Source organism: Camelus ferus, chromosome 8 (genome assembly GCF_009834535.1).
Source record: "Camelus ferus isolate YT-003-E chromosome 8, BCGSAC_Cfer_1.0, whole genome shotgun sequence".
Taxonomy (NCBI): domain Eukaryota; kingdom Metazoa; phylum Chordata; class Mammalia; order Artiodactyla; family Camelidae; genus Camelus; species Camelus ferus.
The window spans coordinates 23,660,200-23,684,270 of NC_045703.1; the positions used below are offsets into that span (position 1 = coordinate 23,660,200).

Below are 24,071 nucleotides of genomic sequence, written 5' to 3' on the forward strand. Positions count from 1 at the left end.
CAAAACTTTCTTTTTTAAACTTACAGATGTGACAATAAAACAAAGGTAGGAATAGGCTGTGTGTTACAACATTAGCTCTTGAACAAATAACTGAAGGTAAAACTTGAAACAGCCCTGATTACTTCTCCCATTCAAGGTGACCAAGTGACAAAATGCTTTAATCCGGCCATATATTTGTCTTTTATTTGCCAGTGATTTTTTTTTTTTTTTTACAGTCTTTGATGATAAATTCAGAGTTCAGGAAGGGTATTATTTTGAACCTTTAAAAAAAATAGTAACTGAAGTTTATAAACTAGCAATGAAAATTCCTCCTATAGACTATGAATATTTATACTCTTAAGATGCTTTGGTAAAAAATGAGCATAATTTTGGTTTGAAAATATATATGCAGCCTGAGGCCAAGAGGAATTTTATAGATAGCGTAATTATTTTAAAAACTAATCTGTTTCCACAACCATATCAGTTACCAAGCTTCCATCTAAAGAAGCTATTGCCCCTGGGTGCTGACATACACTTTTCTATATAGGCTCAGAAGAAAGTGGGATGTTACTAAACACAGGGTAGACAATCTTAGAACCTAGACAGGAACTGGAAGGATGACTAAAATATTTACCAGCACTATTCACTTTCAAGCCAAAGCAAATGTGATTATGATTTAGGGTCTTGGGAGTGGGGTGTGGAAAGATACCCAGGGTGATCTAAAAAACAGAAATATGAAAAGTAAAGGCCAGTTCCATTTACCATTTAACCTATTTTCAAAAACTAATTCTGTACTTAGGAACTGTCTGCCAACTTTTAAAAGGGGATAGCTGAAACAGCCAAAATTAAAACTCTTTAACAATAATGTTATAATGGAAATGTTCACGGATTGTTAACCACAGTAGTCCTTTAGAGAAAAATCACTATAATAAAACCCTGCAGCTAAATTTTAATGAATATCATAATCACATATTTGCTAATGGCTGTGAGATGCCTAAATCAGTCAAACTCCTATAATGCGGATGCCTCTATTAAATCTGACTGCTGAGCCCAGAGCCCAGACCTCTAAGTACCCACTATTGTGAACTGCAGGTGGGTTTTTAAGATGCAGGGCATGTTTTCTGTTCCTCCACAGTGGATAGTAAGGGCACTGTTAGGTTTAAGTTCTGTCCTTTTAAGGGTCTAAAAAAGATTTTTATTAACTGAAAGGATAATATTCGTAAGAGAAGGTCATGATAAATCTGTCTTTTGGAAACTTTGATTTCATCTCACTGGATATGGAACACAATAGTATCGGTGAACTTCAGAACTGGCAGTGCACAGTTCTAAAACATCACCTAGCCTTTCTTTTGGAGTAGTATTGTGAAGTACTTCCCAAGACAGATTCATTCATCATTCTGGGTGCCTCTTATGTGCCAAGCACTATGGTTACAAAAATAATTAAGACACAGCCCGTGCTTCCATGGAACATTTCATCTAGCAGGGGAGAGAGCACACAAATAAGAATCTAGTAAGAGAGAAGCTATTTGAGTAGAGCTGGGTACTAGGAACGTGGAGACGTGAGGTAGGCAAGGGTGTGTCTGGGTGTCAGAGAGTACATTTCAGAGGTGACATGAAGGCTGGATCTTAAAATGCAGATGGTAGCTGCCAGAGATTATTAAAAGTCTGCATTTCACAGGCCACCAGTCCTTCACTACTAAGGCATCTTCACTTATCTTGTCCTTCTACACCTTGATGGCTGGAGTTTATGAGCTAGGAATGGTTCTCAGTAAACTCGAGACATTAGAGATAACCAGTGGCACTCAAATATTTGGGTCTCACTCTTCTCTTCCTCTCTCTTTTTTTCACTTCTTTCTCTTTTTTTTTAATCAAAGTATAGTCAGTTTATGTTGTGTCAGTTTCTGGTGTACAGCATAATAGTTCAGTCATATGTATATATATATATATATTTGTTTTCATATTCTTTTTTTTTTATTCCCCCCACCCCACCCACCCTGCTACCTGCATAATTTAAGAGCAAGCCAAAATACCCTATTTGTTTTTCCTTTAGGCCACTGGCCCAGCGTATGACAGATCCCGGCCCAGCGTATGACAGATCCCGTGTCATACACAATGGCCCAAGGAGGCTGGACTTCACTAGTTTTAAAAATGGCAGGGCTGTGGTTGAAAAGGGTGTATACGCAAACTTTTTCCCTGTATACTCAATTCTACATTTAACTAATGAATGTAAGCTATTTTTCTTTAATAAAATCACAGAACTGTGTATTTATCAATCTTATGTGAATGTGTGAAGCTTCCTCCCTGAAAACTTACTTGTATGGTGAGAATTACTCTAACAAATAAAATACAAGATTTATGCAAGATAAATAACATACAAGAGCCGTTAGGAAAACAAACAGGTAGGAGGCACTACTTCATCCAATGGGATGCTGCCCATATTCTGTCCAGGAGATCAAGTGACATGACGTTAAAAGAAATAAGACTTAACAATGATATGAAAAATAAAATCTCAATCTTACTTACCAAACTGCATGCCCCAGTCTCCAAGATAATTTATTCTTGTTACTTGATGTCCTAAAGCTTCTTTGAGATTTGCTATAAAATTTCCTAATAATCAATAAAATATACAGTTTCTCATTCTTGTTATCTGTTTTGGCATGAGAACCATGTGCTTCTCTAATATCAAAGTATAATACAGAAAATTCTGTTGGCAAAATTTACTAACAACCTTTTTTCTCCCCCCCACTAAAACGTTCATTATTATGTTTTCATCTATGTTACGGAAAGGGAGTAAGGAATCCTTTTGGAGGTAGTTATTCTAAAGAATCTCCCAATTTTCATCAACGTTAACAGGGGTTAGGAACACATGTTAGAGTAATTGCTATTCCAAGGACAGGAAATAACAGAATCTCAGTAATTAATGAGAAATATACAATCTGACTGTGCCCCGAGGAACCCAGCAATGCTGTTCTTTTTTTTTTTTTTTTTTTTTAATAGCTCACTCTGCCTTCTTTCTGTCCCTGAAGCCTATCCTCTCATGCTGCTCCCTAACAACACGTAGTAGTCCAAGGCCTTCACCTTCCTGTACTGCAGATGCTGGTCTGAAGTTCGACATCTATTCCACTCTCCCTCTAATGTGCCCTCACATACTGCAGAGGCTGGAAAGCTAAAGATTACATTGCTCAGAATCTCTTGCAGTTAAGAGTTCCAGAAGTCATTTAGGTTTGGACAATCAGATACACTTTATGTAAGATCTAGTCTAGAAGGTGGGAAGGGAGTTAACTCTATGTTTTCTGACAAGCACAGTAGTGGAGGCTTTGTCTTTAAAATGGCATCACTACTAGAGGTCCTAGTGTCCTGTCAAATGACCTCCAACAAAAGTTGAAAGATAGGATATGGGTGGCCTCTTGTGCTAATCTGAATTCCAGAGGCATGGCAGGAACAGTGGCAGTTCCCTGATTGTGGTCGTGGCAGTGACTGCAGAATAGGCAAAAGTTCCCTTGACCACCAAGTTCTATGGTACAGCTTTGGGAGTCATCTATGTCAGCTTAATCCCAAGCTTCTTTAGCACTCCCACCAACTTTGCAAACTATTCAATATCCCATAATAAATGCCTTCCTGCTTTTACTAGAGTGGATCTAGTTTTCTGCAAATAATGCGTCACCAATATGCAGAGCTCACTTAAATCAGCTGTAGCGACTTCTACAGCTTCCTTCCTTCCAGACTTTCTTAACCTCTATAGTACCAGCAATAGGAATCACCATTTGTAGCTGGTACTTAGGCTGTATTCCTATTTTTTTCTTATTATTTTACAAATCCAACTAAATGCCTGAACCCAGGTTTTTGGAACTGGACTGCCTAATTTCAAATCCTGGCTATAATACTGATTTGGGGAGAGTTAATTTTGGTATCTGACTTTCCTCATCCATAAACCAATAGTACTCACCAAACAGGGCTACTGTGAAACTGAGATAATACATGAAAACATTTAACATGATAACTTTCAATAAATATTACCTCTTCCTAGTTCAAATATTTCCCTTAACAACGCTTAAACAACTTTATCTTGCTTTACCCATCAATTACTCCTATGCTTTTCACATATTCATGTAGCTTTTCTTACACAGTGTATTTCTTATACCCTTTTTATCAAGTTCTGTCATTTCCTCTCTTAAAATGCTGCTTGAGAACTCTGTAATGATGAGAGCTTGACTTATTCAGGAATAATCTATGCCACAAATACTGATTCCTCCAAGTCTTAGAAGTATTCTAGTATGGATTAAACTGCCTTCTCTTAAGCATGCAAGGGTATACAGGAAGACAGATTATGTGAGATAAACTCCAAAGTCCCTTCCAATTCTGATATTATGCAATTCTAAGTGCAGTTTTAAAACTGGGCTGCTACATAATGTCAAGTTTTAAATAAATGGAAATCATAAGCATATTATACACGGAAGAATTACAGCTCTGAAGTACTACAGTAACCTCTCTTTATATAAATAGCCTAGTCTTGTTTCAATTTTCAGTCTTGAAAACTCCAGTTAGTACTCACATGATTGAGACTGAGTTTTTTTATTGAAACAAAATAATGAGCAAAAAAATTGGGAGGATGACTATCAATCCCATATAACTATTTTCATTTTAGCATCTTTCAGTTCTTCTTCATATGCATACATATTTTTAAAAAGTTAAAATCCTAACATACATACCAGTTAAACCAGTTAAATCTTTTGGTTTTGAAACACATTTCTTGTTGCCATTTCTAAACCAATTTTCCACATTTCGTGCTATACTTAATTTGCATCAAGCTCATATAAATTTCAACTTTTTTGTTTTTTGTCCTTTTGTTACTTAAGCATTAAACCATTAGACTGTATTACAGAATATTGCCTGAAAGGCATGTTCAGTATTTTCTGTGAAACTAACAACACTTACCTATGATGGTAGAACGCAAATGTCCAACATGAAATTTTTTGGCAACATTAGGTGAACTGCAAAATAATTGCAAAAATTACTTTTCTGTTCTAAGAACAAGAGTTCTAAAATGAACTAGGTCACAGTGCCATAGTTTAATACAATTGTGGACTAGGGCATTTGGTAATTTAGGGCAAAGATAGTTAAAAATTAGAAGTTTAGAGCAAAGATAAATTAGATCTCAGGAAGAATCTTTCTTAGTGAAACAGATCCTGTGAGTCGTGAGGTAATCAGACACACACAGAAGTGGCACCCTTACAAAGCAGACACATTTAAGGATTGATAAAAAGATGAAGAAATTCAGAGAGATTGTTTTGATACAAACAACGTAGATCACTGGAAATTAAATTTAGTATACTAGTTCTCAACACTATAACCTCTTAAAAATTACTGGAGAACCCAAGGAAATTTTGTTTATATGAATATTATCTATCAATATCTATTGGATCAGAAATTAAAAGTGAAAAATATAAAAATATTTATGTATAAAGCTTCGCAGAATAACCAGAAACTGGATTCACCACTCCAAATTCTCAAGCAACATATTTATCACTCTTACATGTAGTGGAGAAGTTGTAATCAATAATGTAATAATAGCACATGCTTCTAGAGCACTCACTACCTGACAGGCACAGTTTCACACATTTTACATGCATTAACTCACTTAATGCTCAGAAGAGCTGTGATGTGAGGGCTCCTGAATCTCAATGATGAGCATATGGGATTTAATATACGTGTTCTCTCTTTTGTGCATGTTTGAAAATTTCCTAAGTTTCTCGATATTAAAAAAAGATATAGTAGCTTGAACACAGCAGGTTAACAGTGGTAGAAACCACACTTAATTTTGGTCTGTTTCTAAAGCCTTGTTATTTAGCCTTTTAATGGTATTACAATTTAAAAACTTGATCCTACAGGTACCTGTGCGTAATTGTGACATTATGAAACTATAAGTATATCCATGCAATCATTATGAGAGAGAAAGTAAATGTTCTTCTATGAGGTTGAAAAATAAGGAATCTCCCACTTCTAGTTAAGAGAGAATTAGAAGGATTGGACTTACCCTTTTGCCTTAAACAACCAGAAAAATTTTATGAAACTGAACCACAGAACAAGGAAGGACTATAATCCCCAAGAGAATGTAAGCAAACAAGGTGACCCTCAGGACTGCTTTACTAGCAAATTTGTCAGATGTAGCTAAAAGCAGAAAATCTATAGCATGCAATGTTTGTATCAGAAAAGAAGAAAGGTTTCAAATCAATAAACTAAAGCTCTCCTTTAAGAAACTAGAAAGGGCGGATCAAATTAAATCCAAAGTAAGCAGAATGAAAGGGAATAACAGATAAAAGTAAAAAAATAAAATTGAAAAAAAAAAAAAGACAGAGAAATTGTTTGATATAATTGTAGTGGTGGTTATGTGACCTGGCCATCTTTGCCAAAACTCATCAAATTACATGTTGAATTATGGTGAACTGTATCGTACTGTATGTAATATTTCAATAAAACTGATTAAAAAAAAATCTCCAGACAACAGAATACCATAAAACAATAAAAATAAGTCAGCCCCGGATGTACTGATATTAAAGGAACATAAGATACGTTGTTTAATGAAAAAAGCAAGGAGAAGAACACGTGTAATGGTATAATGCATGTGATCTGTTTATAAATGCCCAGAATACCTCTAGATGGGTAAGCAAGAAATTGGTATTGGAGAATGCCCATATGTAGAGAACTGGGAAACTGGAATAGGGAGGAGACTTTCTTCTCATCCAGAGGTGGGATTGCTGGATATATAACCAAAGTAAGTGAAATTATTGTCTTAAAGAGGTATCTGCACTCCCATGTTCACTGCACCATTATTCACCATAGCCAAAGTATGGAAACAACCTAGGTGTCTATCAGTGGATGAATGGATAAAGAAAATGTGGTATATATACACAATGGAATATTATGCAGCCTCAAAAAGAAGGAAATCCTGTCATTTGCAACAACATAGATGGAACTAGATGGCATTATACTAAGTAAAATGAGCCAGACAGAAAAAGACAAATACTGCATGGTGTTACTTATATGTGGGAACTAAAAACTGAAAAAACAGTCAAAATCTATCCCTTAAGACTCTGCTAAAATGAAGAACTATATATTCCTAAAAGAATAAATAACTGCTAAATACTTAAAAAAAGAAAAAAAAAACCTATAATAATCACTGGGTACTTTTTTGATTAAAGTCCCAACATTTTTATTCATAGTTTAATGATAAATTCACTGTGATTTTAAGAAAATAAAGTAATCTCACTGATTTTTAATTTTTCCATGTATAATTCTGTGAGATCCTAGATGATAATGCCCAGCCAGCTGATTGATCAACACATAAAATGAGCGGGCACTCACCTGAATTCAACTATGATCTTCTTCTGGGGAAGACCAGAAAAAAGTTCACTTTTTAATCCATATTTTGAACCATCTTCCATCACTTGTTGCAGCACTGTCTGAAAAGTAAAAGGTGTGGGATTTAATGACAGAAAAAAAATGCAATTTTCTTAATTACTTTTTTACTGGGAACTAACTATTGCTAATTTGCTCATTTTAATTTATGGGACTAAGAATTTTATAGCATTGTGAGTAGCACCACCTTCTCCTATTGCTAACGCTAGTCTGAGCAGTAATGATACGAGTTAACATCTCCTGAGGCTCTGTGCCCTTTGGTATATACATCTTATCTATTCATCCTTATAGTAACCAATGATGTAGGTATTTCACAGATGAAGAAACTGAAGTTTAGAGAGGTAACTTCCAAAAGTCTCACAGCAGACAGAAACAACAAAACCAGAAGCAGCAGCTGGTATTTGTTGAATGCTTATCATGTGCCAGGCACTGTACTAAACATTTTATCTGTATTATATGTATTAATCCTCACTACAACCCTGAGATGAGGATTATTTTTACAAACGAGGAAATAGAAGCTCAGGCTGGTTAAGTAAAACTTTCCCAAGGTCATACAGCAAAAACTCTGCTCACTCCACAGCTTATGTGTTAAGTCTTCATGGTGCTGATACTTTTGTGACACGAATGATCACAAGTAATGGTTGAAAATGAGTAAAAAATCATAATTCAAATGCCTACTGGTTACAAAAGTTAAAAAAAAAAAAAAAAAAGAAAGAAGGCTATATCACAGCAACTGCCAAGACATATTCCAGGTTAATTTTTAGTTATTAACATAGATCTACTGTATCGTTCACAAAATTCATACTTAATTTTTGCTAATGGTGATGATGCATTAATTTATGTATTTATTTTTTAATGTAGAGTTTTGAAATTACTGATAGATTTTTATTTACTCTTTATTGATTTTGCTTCTCAAACAGGATTGAGTCCTAAAAATGTAGTTTGTAACATGAAGAATTTTACTTAAGAGCTGGTTACTACAGTTACTTAACGGAAAAGACAGAGAATTTACGGAGGCAGCAAAGCAGCACTTTCAAGAAGCATCGATAGACTGTTAGGCTCAAGTCTAGATGCCTCTGTGTTATCTCCAAGCCTTACAATCTTAAAATGGGCAATATTTCCCATTTAATAGCTTCAAGAACTAAGGTTCAGAAACAGCATTTGCCCAAGAATAAAGAGAAAATAATATTCTCTTCACTCACACTGAGCAGTAGGACAGAGAGAAAGGATTAACATAGAGACATTAAATAGAACAGTGCCTGTCCTATACTAGGGACCCAATAAATGTTAATTACTCAAGAATATGGGTCATAAGAAGATTGAAAGTGGGAAGGTAAACATTAGTAAAAGGGAATTCATATTCTGATTATTCAAAGGTTAAGGCCTATCCATCCTTTTCACTTCCCATCTCTTTTTATGTAGTATATGGTAGAGTCCACAAAAGGTAATAGCAGTAAAGTTAGAATTCTCAACAAATAACCCTCGGTTCATTGATTTCTCTGGCACAACCAAAAAAAGCAACTTTAATAAAGGAGTACCTTACAATATCTTACTTTCAAACCATCCACTGACAATTCTACACAGCTGTTAACAAGTTTCTTTATCTACTATTTCACTGAAAGTGCTTTCAAAATCAGTATTTTAAATGCCAAACTCACTTGAATGCTTGAATTGAATTTAATATACTACTTTTATGAATATATTCTTTTTGTAAAACAAAAAAATTAAACAAGCTAAGGCTACAGCCTAGAGTTCCTTTTGGTCATCTGCCCTAACCCCGGTCCCTTCCTGCCTCCCCCAGGGGCACCCACCTTTCAACCATCATCTCAGCTGATGACTACTCCCTCCTCCTTGCGACTACCCTCCTTCCCTGGCTGTAGTGATGCCAGGCTACTGGTTTTGCTTTCCTGTGTTTCCTTTGCAGTCTCCTCTTTCCTTGCTTGCCCCCACTCCCTACCCTGCACTCCTTTCTTGCCTCTAGCTCCTTACTTTACACTTCTCCTAGGTGTAAAGTCTTAAGATTTTAACTACTAGTTACCTAACAGAATCTCTCCTGTGCTACAGACTGATAGATCCAACTCAGGATTGGACATCTCTCTGGCACTCCAAACAGAATATATTCCTCTTCCTTTCAGTCTCCATTTCCATGAATTTCACCCTGACCGACCCCCTCTCCCCGGCTAACCAAGTCAGAGATCTAGGAGTTCCTAAGATCTACCCTTTTCCCTTAACACCCATAGCCAATCACCTATTAATCACCAAGCCCTGCACATGCTGTCTCCTAAATATCATTATTGTTTTCCCCTCTGCTCTGGTTTAGACGCCCACCATCTGTCAGTTACACCCCTACAAAAACAACAAAACAATAGTACCTAAATGTCTTATTATATAATACACATATTTAATCAGGTCTATGTTCTCTTTAAACCTTTCAGTGATTCCCTACCCCTTAAGAGATTTTACAAGTTTCTGATCTGATTTTTACTTTACACGCATATCATTTCTCCTTTTTTTTTTTTTTTTTTTAATTTTGAGGAAACTGATCCGTTGAAAGGCACCTTGTGACGTCCACAAAAATCACAAGTTAGAAGTGTTGGGGTTTCTTTTTTTGGGGGGATAATACATAACTAGTAAAGTGAAATAAATTTTATTAGTGTAAGTAATACCAAAAATCATCACATGTGCCACCTGTGTACACATAACACACCAGGGAAAATAATGACATAGGGAAAAGCTGAAACTCTTAAGCAGAGTATGTAAAGCCCTTCATACTGTACAATTTCAGATCCCTCCCTATGCCATCCTACATGCAAACCATACTCAGTCACCTGCTTTCCAGACAACGCGATGTTCTTGACTGTACTCTGGCTCAAACTGTCCCCTCTGCCCAGAATGCCTCCCCTTGCATCTCCTTTATAGATTTTTATCTTCATCCCAATCCAAGGTTACTTCCTCTCTCCTCAGGATAGACTTACCTGTACCTTTCTTTACACTGGGACTGCATCTTACACATGCCTGCATTGTACGATTCATCACATTGTATTGTGATTTTTTTTTAATGCTTTTCTTTTAAATCATAAGCTCCTTGAGAGCAGGATACAAGCCATGGTATCTTTAGATTTCAGCAGGATAGTCCCTGACAAATAATAAGCAGTAGGTTTGCTGAATTAGTGGCACAAAGAAGAATGTCAGTGAGCTAGTAAATTTCCCTGATATTCCAACAGATGAATAAGTTAGAGGTCCATCTACTCACCAATATATATGTTTAAATGTAAGATGCACTCACTAATGTAATGTAGGTACATATAGTTTGTAAACAGAAATCAAATCTTTCAAAGGTTTCACTTTTGGGGATGCTTTAGCCTATTAACAAACATTCCAATTGACTGTATTTTCTGTTTGTGTATTACCCTCACATTTTCTGTGGATGATTTTTGTCACTTTATATAATTCTTTTTTTATTGAGTTACAGTCATTTCACAATGTTGTGTCAAATTCCAGTGGAGAGTACAATTTTTCAGTTATACATGAGCATACATATATTCATTGTCACATTTTTTTTTTTTTGCTGTGAGATACCACATATATAGTTCTATACTGGTCAATATTTCTCTACAGCTCTCAACAGAACTTCTAAGGATGCTACCACCACTTGACTGACTGCTCACTTCCTTAGTCAGTAGTTGAAAAGTGCTTTATTATTCATTCTTTTCCTGTGTTCAGTCAATTGACACTACACGTAACTTGAATGCATCCACTGCCTATTGACAGAAACTCAATCAGTGAAATAATGAGCAGAATTAGAGCCATTTAAATCAGTATCACCTTTTCTGTCTTTTCTCCCCCCTCAAATTTTGGTAGACCATGCAAAGTTGAATTTGGCAAATAAAAAATGAATGTGTGCGTGTGAAATAAAAAATGATGTTATTCAATGTGTATTTCTAAGGCACATCTGAAAAACAGGATTTTGTTTGCCTTTTTCCTATCTGGTTAGATTCCTATTTTCTCTTTTTCACGCCCCCTAAACTCAATTAACTATTATTCGAAGTTACAGTTTCTCTTGAAAGTCATCTATAGGCTACTGTCAGGTAGAAGTTTGGTACCAGAGTGATAGTTCTTCACCATGATAGTTCTAACTTTGAAAAATTTATTATCTAGTCCCAGAGATTCGGCAGTTCCTACTGCCTTTAATTTCACATTTTAGCCTCCTACCTTTGAGGATGATTTATATGAAGACATTATAAACCACTATTAGTGATTCAAACTTAAAACTAACATTTAATCATCTCTGGTGCTACTAGTGTTAATAATTCAATTGAAATGCATGAACAGATACATTTTATGCAAGGCTAAGTTTGTACATGTGTAAGCAATGACAAATTCATAATTCTCTGCTTGTGAGTATATTTTGGACATAGATCACTGGCTACATGTCAATCTTGATAACTTTAAAATGCAAAAAAAAAAAAAAAAGTTTTATAAAGGTCCTAGGAAGGGTTGAAGTTTTTTCTTGATGTGATCTGAAAAATTCATTAGACATGCAAATGAACAGTTTAAGTCCTGAAAATAATGGAGCATGATGAAGAAGAAATTAGAGTTTTGAGCAGATAAGGATTATTAAAAAATTATAATTTATAACACAGGCACATCCTTTTTCAGAGTGTTCACTGGTCTAGGATGTATTTTTCTTGTGACACTGAGCAGGGCTACTGTGAGCAATCTGCTTGTTCCTTTGATGAAAATCACGCTAATATCCAGATCCTCAAAGCTCCAATGAAAGAAGGGTTTCCATGTGAGAAAGAGTAGCTGGACCTCAAAGCCTTGACTCTTGCCAACTGAGAAGGATTTGGGAATATTTTTTAATAAGTGAGCGAGTGGGCACCCTTAAACCAGAGGAAAATCTCTTAGTTTATTAACTGCAATAAAGTATGACAATTCATGGCCATTGAAAATTTAAATTATTAACTAAATATATGCCTTGCCTCAAAATATAAACCACAGCTCTTTCAGCTAAGCTGGCTGTAAAGGCAAAATCATTCTACCAAAGCATATTCTCCCATCTCAGAGAAAACAAAAAAGTTAAATATAGCTGCATATCAAGTGGCCTAAAGTTTAGAGAGTCACCTTGGTGAGCTGTATTTCTCCTTCTATAAACACTGAGACATCAACAAAGAGTCACTTATTTATAAATGGTACCTTAGATTCACTAGTTTGCTAAGTTGACATGAAATGTCATCAAGAGCCCAACAAGCTGTAGATACTTTTTAATAAGCTCAAAACCAATTTCCTTCTGGTCTTTCTGACTGATTTTACTTAAAAAGTGTACCTTGCATTAACAATGAAAAAACAAAAAAGTTCAAAGATCTAGAAACAAGCCTTCAGAAGAGTTGCAGGGCTGATGGGTAAATGTCTGTAAATCATATAACCTTGGTAAGAAACTGTATTCTTAGCAATTTTGGTTTTATAATTATTTTCAATTTAAGACCGTAACAGTCACTAAGCCTGACCAACCCAACCCTGGTATGTATTTCTTTTTTTCAAATAATAGACCAAACCTTGCATTATGATAAATTTTAAAGTTCAGCTGAGACAGAACTCTCAACAAAAGGTCTCATACCACTGTTTATCCAGGATTACCTGTTCTCTCCAGTCTCATTCAAGTGAGACCCAGTTCCTCTATGAAGTCTCCCCAACTCCTCCAGGTCATCCAAATTTTCTCCATTTCTGATCTTTCTTATGCTTATTGTATCAAACACTATTTACAAAACTTATTGTTTTATTAAAAGCAGAAGTGTCTTATGGTTTCTTCTCTATAAATCCTATGCTTCCAACAGATTATAGGCTACCAGAGTGGAAGCCAGTAGTATCTTTCCTGTATTCAATACAGAGTACATTAATTCATTTATCTCACACCTACTGAGCACCAGATCCTGTGCTAGGAATGGGGAATCCAGTAGTGAGAAAAACAGATGCTATGAGCCCTAATGGAAATTAATTTAAAGGGCAACAGGCATTAATCAAATTAAAAGAAAGTAAAATATTAACTACAATGAGTTCTGCAAAGGAGAGACATACAGTGTTATGAGAATATATAAATGAAGGAGTCAGAAAGGCACTAGTAGGAAATACCAAGACCTGGAGGAGAAGCAGATTTAACTAGGGGTGGCACTCTAGACAGAGGGATCAGAATGTGCAAAGGAAAATCAAAGTAGCTAAAGCAGAGAGAGGGAGTGAAGGTGTAGCTGGAACATCGCCTATTCTTACCTTGGTTAATAGTTCTCTGTTTATTTTGAAATTTACAGTCCCTTGACCCGTGCTGATTTCACTCACGACTGTATCACATTTTAGCTGAAAAGATAACAAATCAAGTGAAATACATATGTTATGAAATAGGCCTAGTGAGATTTATAGTTCTAATACTCTCAGACTGGCTTCAAAGGCAGCAGAAGCGTCCCCTCACAGTCATTGTGTCTGGACCTGGGCCTTAGCCAGTCTCTCTAGTTCCATCATTCTCTTTGGGTTTACACATTTTCTTCCCTTCCTGGCTAGAATGCCAATCTGTATTAGGAGTTTCTTTCTTTCTCATTCCCATTCTCTCTCTTCAATTTCTCCATCTAATATGGAAAAAGGGAGCATCACTTTACCCTCACCCTCCGTATCCTGACATGCAAGGAGCTCTTCATTTCACTCACCTTGGATGAGAGTGACAGAACATGACATTCTATCAGGTCCTCCGCTAAAACAACTTGTACCAACACAAAAACATAAATAATTTAAATACTTTGTCTTCAATGAATATGCTTTACATTTTTAATCAACTAGATTTCTAAGCACCTGACACATCCAGGGAGCTTGAAGAGATACCTGCTGTCACTGAAGAGCCACTAGTCTTTATTTTTCAGAACTCACGGGAAAAGGAGGAAATAAATATTGTACTTGGGATAATTCTGTTGCTGGCACACTTCCTGATAAGAATCTGGGGTGATTTTGTGGTCAACTAAACATTTATTTAGCTACCAAAGCTCCTTTACCATACTCATTCTATAAACATCTCTTTCCATGACAGTGACTTTCACTGCTTTGTTTCTTCAGTGTGCCCGTGCCCTCCTCTGTGTCACATGTAATTATTTTTTTTTAAGAACTTTGTCTAAAACATGCCTTTTCTGAAGGTATTACACTAACAATTTTGATGTGGTCATTCTCTACAATCCTTTCCTCTTTTAGACATTGAATCCATCAGAGAAATCAGAAATGAAAGAGGTTTATTAAATCATCTAACTACTTCTTCTCTGCAATCATGGTTCTATTTACATCTAATCATTTGTCAATTTTTAATGTTCATCTCAGAAACTCATTTTAAGAATTGCAACCCACTGCTCTAATTTATCAAGCTTGTTCTCCTAAATTCAGAAGTCCATTCAGCTTCAATCTGTAAATTTAATTAACACTTCACTCTTCCTGTAAGTAGTTAATCAAAAAATTGAACAATGTCAGTACAAGATGAATGTTTTATAACTAATTTGAAAAAGCATCCTAACCTTGTAGAACATGGCTAACATAAATTTAAATTATAATTTCCAAGGTGCCTTGAACAAAGAAACACTACTAAATTCATTATTATGCCTGAGACAGCCTGCAGAGCATATTTTTCTTTAAAATAATATGCTTATTCTAACATCAGAAAGAGAGAATAGTGCTAAAGTACCTTCTCTGCCAGTCTCATGGCTTGAACTTGAACATCTGGTTTTGAATGGTCATTGTTGTTTTCCAATAAAGAATCCACAGAAAGCTGAAAATCAGCTACTTCTCTAAAGACAGACATTGAAATAGGAAAAGGTTGTTACCTTAAAAACATTACTAGGGTAACAATAACAAAAACAGAAGCAAAAACTAATCACTCTATGTTCTCTATGTTGGCACAATTTTACCAGGTGATGGTGTTACATTTTCAAAATATAAAGCCAAGAAACTAGAAATATCATCATCTTTTATTGATTTAGAATTTTTATCTTGTATCATCTTATAAAATTCTTCCTCTTCTTTTACCTGGTTGTAGCTTTATGGTATCTCTGTGAGAGAGGCAGAGCAACCACCTTTTTTATAGACATGAAAAATGATGTCTGGCAAGTTCAATGCCTCCCCTAAATCCTACTGCAACTAATAAGCAGACTCAGAAAAAAGCTCAGGTCTCTTGACCTCTTCTACAATCCTTTCTCCACTATTTCAAATGCTTCCTTCTTTCAAGCTCCTTCATTGATCTTCAACTGACCAAAGCAAAAAAATTTTTAAATGCTGTAATACAAGTTTCAACATGAGAAAAAGAAGAATATTATTCTTAACACTCAGTAGTTCCTTAAAGAGACAGACATTGCCAATCACCCTTTTTATTGGGTTGGTGACGAAACAATGCAAAAACAAAGAAACCAATTAGTGAACACAATCATTTGTTTTGCTACAACAGTTATCCTTAGGGAAGGACAGTAGGGAGTAGAATCAAAAAAGTATATATAGGTGGCTTCAATGATATCTATAATGTTTGATTTCTAAAAACGAAAAAATTTGTAAAAAAATAAGACCTGACATGTTGGAAAGTGAGCGTGTTCATTACATTATTCCCTATAAGTTTTCTGTAGTCTGAAATTATTCAAGGTATAAACATAATTTTAATTAATATACAAATAGCTACACACCCACATTGAACATCTAACGTTTAATAAGGAACTACAGAATGAGATTCTACGGGCAGAATAAGGGAGTTGAACCATTATCTGTCTGGCCCATCTCTGTATCTATAACACAAAAGACCATATTTTATAGATCCACCAGTGACTTCCTTCTTATCATTCTTGAAATTCAGGCACATGTCTGAAAAATTCTGTGTGACTTCTGATCATATTAAAGAATCTAGTCAATTACAACCATTAATAATTCTCCTGAGCCTTGAGGAGTGGCTAAGATGGCAGACTAGGAAGACCCTGAGTTCACCTCCTCCCACGGGCACACCAAAATGGCATCTATCTACAGAGAAGTATCCATGAAAGCGACCTGGACACTGGAATAAAAGATCTTCTACAGCTGAAGACATAAAGAAGAAACCATAATGAGACTGCTAGGAGGGGCACAGATGTAGTATAGTCAAGACCTACAAATGGGAGGATAATTACAATTGAGAGATTTTCCCTAAGAAGCAGAGAGTCTAAGCCCCACATTCAGCTCCTACACTGGGAAGATGAGCCCCCAGCATGTTTGGCTTTGAAAGCCAGTAAGGCTTACTTTCAGGAGAGCCAGAGGCTTGTGGGAAATAGAGAGTCTACTCTTAAAGGGTGCACACAACATCTCAGGGCAAAGTGTAACTTGAAAGGAGCCGATCTTGAAGAGATCTTGGAGAGGCAGGAGGCAAAGGAGCTCACCTTGGGGTCAGAAATGCTGGCAGCAGCCAATTTAGGGAGCTCATGCCACCACTGGTGCTGGTAAGCACCACTCTGAAATCCTTACTCTAGCTTATTAGAGCTCAGACACAGCCTATGCACTAGCAAGTTCCCACTAGCCTTAGGATACCCCAAGATAAGGACATAGCCCCACTCACCAGCAGGCCAGCTGCCTTAAGATCCTCTGAGCCCAAAAGCCACCCCTGGAATGGATCACACACACCAATGGCTGACACTAGCCCAGAGATTCCCTAGGCTGCTGTAGGTGGTCACATGACCTGCCCTACCCTCTGGGGGCAGGCACCAGCCCTAAAACTCCCTGAGCCCTGCAGCAACAGACATGGCTCTGCCCACCTGTGGGCCGGCAGTGGACTCTGGACCCACTGGGACACAGCCCTACTCAACAGCAGGCTGACATGACTTCCAAGATACCATGAGCATCTCAGCCAGCCACGTCAGGATCTGGCCACACTTTACGAGCAGGCCATCACCAGCTCCAGGTCACCTCAACTCTGCAGCCAGCCCTGTTAAGAATCAGCCCCGTTCTCCAGAAGGTGTACACCAGCCCCAGGACCACCCAAGCTCATGGCCTTCTCCATCAGCAGGCCAGCACTAGCTCTGGGACCCGAGCCCTGCATCAAGCCACCTCAGGGTCTGGCTCCCCACTAGGTCCAGCACTAGCCCCAGGACCACCCAGGGCTCTGTAGCCAGTCACCTTCGACCAACCCCATCCACCTGCTGCCCTGCACCAGGGCCTGGGCTCCCCTGGCGATGCAGCCAGCCACACCAGGACCCAGCCCTGCTGACCAGCCTGTCAGTACTAGTAATGGGATATACCAGGCCAAGCAGCTAGCTGGGTGGGGACACAGCCTCACCCAGCAGAAGGTCAGACTTCTCAGGACCTCCAGAGCCCCCAGCTGCCCTGGGACCTGGCCTTGCTTACCAAAGGGCCCAGGACCAGGACCCACCCACCACTGCCCTGGCACTACCCCAGGGACCCCCAAGATCTCATCAGACCCAGCCCCATCCACAAATGAGCTGACACCAATTCTGGGACTCCCTTGGTCCTGCAGCCAGAGACCTGGCCTTGCCTGCCATTGACCAGGCACTAGCCCTGGGACCCACTGGGCCTTGGCCCAGCTCACTAATGGGCTAACACCAACACTGAGACCACCAAGGCCCTTCAGCCACAGACCCCAGGACTCGGCTCTGCCCACCAATGGGCCAGCACTAGCCCAAGGACCCACAGGGACTCTGTAGCCAGTTGCCTAGTAACCCTGCTCCAGCCATCTAATGGCTGGCACCAGGACCTGGACTACCTTGGCCATAAACCCAGCTGTGCCAAGATGTGGCCCCACCTACCAGTGTCTAGAAATGCTGAGCCACTATGTTGTGTAATAGGAACTAACAGAGTGCTTGTTGTAGGTCAGCTGTACTCAAAAACAAACAAGCAAACAAACTAACAGACTCAGATGTAGCTACCAGAGGTGGGAGTTAGGGGTGGGGGGATTAGATGAAGGTACTCAAAAGGTACAAACTTTCAGTTATAAGATCAGTACTAAGGATGTAATGTACAACATGACAGAGATAATTAACACTGCTGTACATTGTTAAGAGAGTAAATCCTGAGTATTTTCATCATGAGGAAAATTTTTTTTCTCTGTTTCTTTAATGTTGTAGCTATATGAGATGACGGATGTTTACCAAATCTATTACACTAACCATTTCATGATGTATGAAATTACAAATTACTATGTTGTACACCTTAAACTTACACAGTGTTGTATGTCAATTTTATCTCAGTAAAACTGGTGAAATAAAGGATTTTCCTGAGCCTTAATCGGTTAGCCAGCAGCCTAGTATGGATTAAACTCACCAACCCAAACTAAACTACTGACATGTGAGCTGTAACCAAAGACCCAAATTCACCTATTAATCTGTGTCTGTGTGCTCCTGGGCATGTTGCTTAATCTCTTTGTACCTCAGTAAAATGGTGATGATAATGCCACCTACTTAAGTTCTGGTAAAATAATTTTAGTTCTGATGTTAAATAAAAATGTTGAATAGCGACCAGGACTGAGCCGTGGGGAATTATTCTGCCTGTAGTTCTTCACATACTAGCTTGGTTGGCAAACTATTCTGTTTCTTTTCTAAGGCTATTCTCTAATGATTACATAATAATTCAATTTTCTAAAGACTAACTTTCATTGTAGAAACCCATATAAGGTTTGAATGTATTTATTGTATTTATTCTTACCAAAGAACTCTGATAATTTAGTCAGGTGTTTGTGCTAATAATGTAGGAAGCTGAAGTAGGTAGTTTAACAAAATGGGAATAATACACAAACAGATTTTAAAAAATAAAAAATACATAAGTTAAAAGTCATAAAAGCTATAATAATATTAATTGAAAATATACAGATTTGAATATACCAAAGATTAAATTACGATTTTTGATTTATAGCTAGGACACTTTATGAAAGGTTTACTATGACCATAAAAGTATAAGATGGCTCTCAAACATTCAGGAAACCCAAAGAGGTCACGTGATTTTCTGTAGATAGTTTAAAAAAAATTAATAGTTATGAAGTATCTATAATTTTATTTAAGATATAAATAATAAACCAATTCAATAAAAAATCATCTCAATAAAAATCACAAATATTTCCAACTAGTTCAGTGGTAGAAGGACAAATTTAAAAATCATTCTTTTAGTCTATTAATGATTAACACCAACTTATTAAACTAAGAATATTTAAAATATGAATTCTGAAATTATGTAAGGGTTATCTGCCAGTATGAAAGGCCCAAAAGAGGAGGAAATGCTTCAGGGAGGTTGAGGGGGTGTTGATCAACCAGACTTGATCCCTGTTTTCCCTTTTGGGAGCCATTTTTTTTAAAAATATTTTTTATTGAGTTATAGTCATGTTACAATGTTGTGTCAAATTCCAGTGTAGAGCACAAGTTTTCAGTTATACATGAACATACATATATTCATTGTCACATTTTTTTTTTTTCACTGTGAGCTACCACAAGATCTTGTATATAATTCCCCTTTTGGGAGCTTTTAATTACACACCCACAAGGAACTTTTGCCTTGTGTATTGAGAAAGAGGTAATTCTTGAATGTGAATTATATAAAAAGTCAGAACTGAAAACAATCTAAATGTCCATCAACAGGGGAGCATTACAGTATTACTCAGCCATTGTTAAAAAGTGATATTTCTAAAGGTGTTAAAAACAGTGATATTTACAAAAAGGATGATGCCAATGGAAAAGGTTCAAAATACATAAATACAGTAGTTTTATAGTTATGATTTTGAAAGACATATTTAAAGAGAAAATATAAAAAATACTCGCTAACGTCAGTGTTCTTACTGTTTAAGAGTATTGGGGACTTTTTCCTCTTTTATTCTATATTTTACTGAACTCCCTTAAGATTATCTGTTTTGCTTTTGTGATAAAAATAAAAACTAATTAAAAGAAAACTTTTAAAATGACATAACATCTAGAGTATGAAAAGCAGCAGCTGTCAAAATAGTCCACTGTGAAGGAGGAGAGTGGGCAGGGGTACGGACCAAACAGAATTGCCTGTGTGCTAATGACAGTGGTGGGCACATAGAGGTTCATTAAACTATTCCCTCTACTTTTGTATTGTTCATAATTAAAAAAAAATAAGTTTAAAAAGCAATAGTTATTTTCCTACTACTTCTGAGGAGTTGTGGTTTCAGAGTGGAATCCACTGAGTTAGTACTGGCTTATAACAAAGTTACTAATCCTGTCTACTACGAGCAGTATTAAATAGAATTTCACAATAGGTGAAAATACAGTTGATCCCTGAATATGGCAGGGAGTTAGGAGTGCTGACCCTCCAAGCAGTTGAAAAATTCGAGTATAATTTTACAGTCAGCCTTCCAAATCCATGGTTCCATCTCCACACAGTTCAAAGCCATGTTGTTCAAGGGTCAACTGTATAACTGACAGAATTAGGAGACCTGAGAAAATTGATTCATATCTCATTAAATAAACAACATAAACAAAAATAATATTTCTTAATTCTCCTGGCACTTAATAGCATTTTAGAATAAAATTAGAAAAATAGAAGAGTTAGGCTTTGTTTTAGTTCTGTAAATGATACCCAGCTTTATTAAGGCAAAGCAGTAGAGATTCCCTTTGTTTTAAATAAATTTAATATGCAGAATTTTAGACTTGTAGACTAGAAAAATTGAGGTACTCCCCAATATTTATTTTCTATAAACCAGTCAGTAATTCACATTGTTAAAGTGGAGCTGCCCAAAAGAACTCCAAGCAGGCAAAGGAAATCTTATTCAAAAGACAAGCCAAGAAAATAGGCACATGAAAAGATGTTCAACATCACTACTTATTAGGAAAATGCTAATCAAAACCATAATGAGATATCACCTCACACTTGTCAGAATGGCGATTCTCAAAAAGGCAAGAAATAACAAATGTTGGCAAGGATATGGAGAAAAGAGAACCCTCAGATACTGTTGGTGGGAATGTAAATTGGTGCAAGCAATATGGAGATTCCTCAAAAAATTAAGAATAGAACTATCATATGACCCAGCTATCCTACTTCTGGATATTTATGCAAAGAATATTAAAACACTAATTTGAAAAGATACATGAATATGTTCATTGCAGCATTATTTATAATAGCCAAGGTATGGAAACAATTTAAGCACTCATCAATGGATGAATAGATAAAGAAGATATGGTATATATATACAATGTAACTAACACTACTGAGCCATAGAAAAAGATGAAGCCTTGCCATTTGGGAAAATGTGGATGGACCTTAAGGATACTATGCTAGAAGAAATAAGTCAGACAAAGAAAGCAAATACCATATGATTTGGCACATATGTGGAATATAAAAAACAGAAACACAAACAGAATAAGTGATTAAACAAAAATAAACACACAGATAGAGTAGTGATTACCAGAGGGGGAGGGGTGGAGGGAGGGTGAAATATGTAAAGGGGATCAACTGTATGGTGATAGATGAAACTAAAATTTTAGAGATGAACATGCTGTAATGTATACAAAATTAGAAATATAATGTTGTACACATGAAACCTATATGTTATAAGCCAATGTTATGACCTCAATTTTAAAAAAAACCAATAACCAAACAAAAAGATGGACTAAGACAGTTCAGCTTATTACAGGCCTCTGAAATATGAAATAAAAACTGAGACAATCCCATTATCATGCAAAATGTCCTTTATAGATTTTATGAAACAGGTAAGTGGTTTGCTAACTATTACCTCAATTAAATATAATTATAATTACATGGCCCATCTTTTGGTCAGTGGTTGCCTCTGTTCTTGGAACTCAATATAGATGAAGTTGTAGCAGGCCACTTTAAAGATGCTCTCTTTGACAAGGCCACATGTAGCCTTTCTCTTCCCTTTCCACTTATCTCTTTCTCCTTTTCTAGGAAGAAGAATATTCATTCTACTCTATCTTAAAATTCTGACAGTTAAGGGGACAAAATATAAGGACATAATAGTACTGTTAATTATATCTTTCTAAAGCTTAGGGCTTAAGTGTCTACTATGCAGCTCATTTCTTGTCTTTATTAACTGACTGAGAGCGTATCTTATCCAAGTATTAAAGTTCTCTAGCCTACTGGTAAACAAGTATCAATGACAATGACCAATCTCACAAAAAGATAGATATCTCTCTGAATCCAAGAAGCAACTATAGCTTATATGTAGTCCTAACCAACTGTCCTCTGTCACTGGGGGGTCCTCAAATGGAAACAAACAAGCAAAAAACAAAACAAAACGCCAAACCACAAAAAAACCTAGCAGATAAATATGGTATATTGTATTATTCAAGCATCAGATAAGTGTATAATCTAAGATCCCTTCAAAAACCCTGATTTTCTATCCACAATCTTAGTTCTTTTATTTGCTGTTACAGAATTAAATTTGAACCTCGTTCCTAATTTTTCTCAAGGCTGCCATATAGTTATAAGAATAAATACCAAAACATGAGAATACTAATAAAATCTACCATATAAGAGTATATAAAATACAGATTTAAATTTTATTATTTAGGTACGTGGGAATAATAGGTTAAATCAAATCTTAAGGTTAATTTCAAAGACTATTTTGTAAATTAAATAGTAGTTGGGCTTTTTTTTTTTTGGTATATTGACAAAATCAGCAACATTTTAGATCATGACAAATATATCATACTTAACTCTTTTCTGGAAACTGGAACTGCAGATATTGATTTGATCAAGTTTTCTGGTGGAAGATCCAACACTCTGGAAAGCTAAAAATCAAAAAGGATAAAACAGAGTAATTTTAATATATTTGTTTAAGATGCAATGGAATGCTACTCAACAATGAAAAAATATTGAGCCACCAAGCATAAATGAGCCTCAAATGCACTAAAAGCTAAGTAACAAAAGCCAGATTCAAAAAGATGTATATTGTATAATTCAATTTATTTGACATTCTGGAAAACCCCAAACTGTAAGGATGACTAATAGATCAGAGGTTGCCAGGAGTTGAGGGTGAGAAGAGGGCTTAATCATAAATTGGCAAATAGAACTGCTTACCGAAAAAGAATGAATTTTATATTTGTAAATTTAAAAATAAATCAAAAAAATTTTTTTACAGAAAGAGAAGGGATGAACCACTGAGGATCAAAGATACTTTATGAATGAATAAAAACCAAATTATTTACTGAGTGCTTATTTTGTGCTAGGCACTGTTTTAAGAGTTGGGGATACAGTAGTGAATAAAAGAAAAAATCTCATGCTACTTAAAAATAAACAAGCAAACAAAGAATGGGGAGTGGGAATCTGATCCCCAGGCTCTATCAAAAGTTTACTCATTTGCATTTTTGAAAAGCTCACTAAATGACTGTAACACATGCAGTCAGAGTTGTGAACCATTGTCCTAATTAGAAACTTGGAAGTTTGTTGGAGACATTCCTATTTATTGAATGATTCTTATATGACAAGGATGTCTTACATGCCTAACTTTTCTTTGAAACAATCCCCTGACTTTCACACTATTATAGCCTTCATTTCAGGAGTGATGAAACTTAAGTACAGAGAATATATGTAACTTGCTTACGTGGAAAAGTTAGGATGTGAACACAAGCTATCTATAACCAGAACCTACATTTAGCCTCTATGTCATATCTATATCCTTTCGATGAGAAATGCACAAACAGCCAAACAGCAGTATAGCCATAATGAAT

General features: G+C 36.3%; 1 protein-coding gene across 2 annotated transcripts in view; it reads right to left on the reverse strand.

Annotated features, from left to right (window-relative positions):
- RARS2 (arginyl-tRNA synthetase 2, mitochondrial) overlaps positions 1–24,071 on the reverse strand; it is a 57,466-nt gene that overhangs the window by 21,578 nt on the left and 11,817 nt on the right. The window contains exons 2-7 of one of the 2 annotated variants that reach the window (XM_006178585.3): positions 23,059–23,132; positions 15,101–15,203; positions 13,660–13,743; positions 7,342–7,439; positions 4,915–4,970; positions 2,503–2,586 (exon numbers count right to left, since the gene is read on the reverse strand). In XM_006178585.3, the coding sequence (XP_006178647.1) occupies positions 2,503–2,586; positions 4,915–4,970; positions 7,342–7,439; positions 13,660–13,743; positions 15,101–15,203; positions 23,059–23,132 (499 nt within the window). Of the gene's footprint in view, positions 1–2,502; positions 2,587–4,914; positions 4,971–7,341; positions 7,440–13,659; positions 13,744–15,100; positions 15,204–23,053; positions 23,133–24,071 lie in introns of both variants that reach the window. The other variant, XM_032484572.1, reaches the window with a different exon arrangement.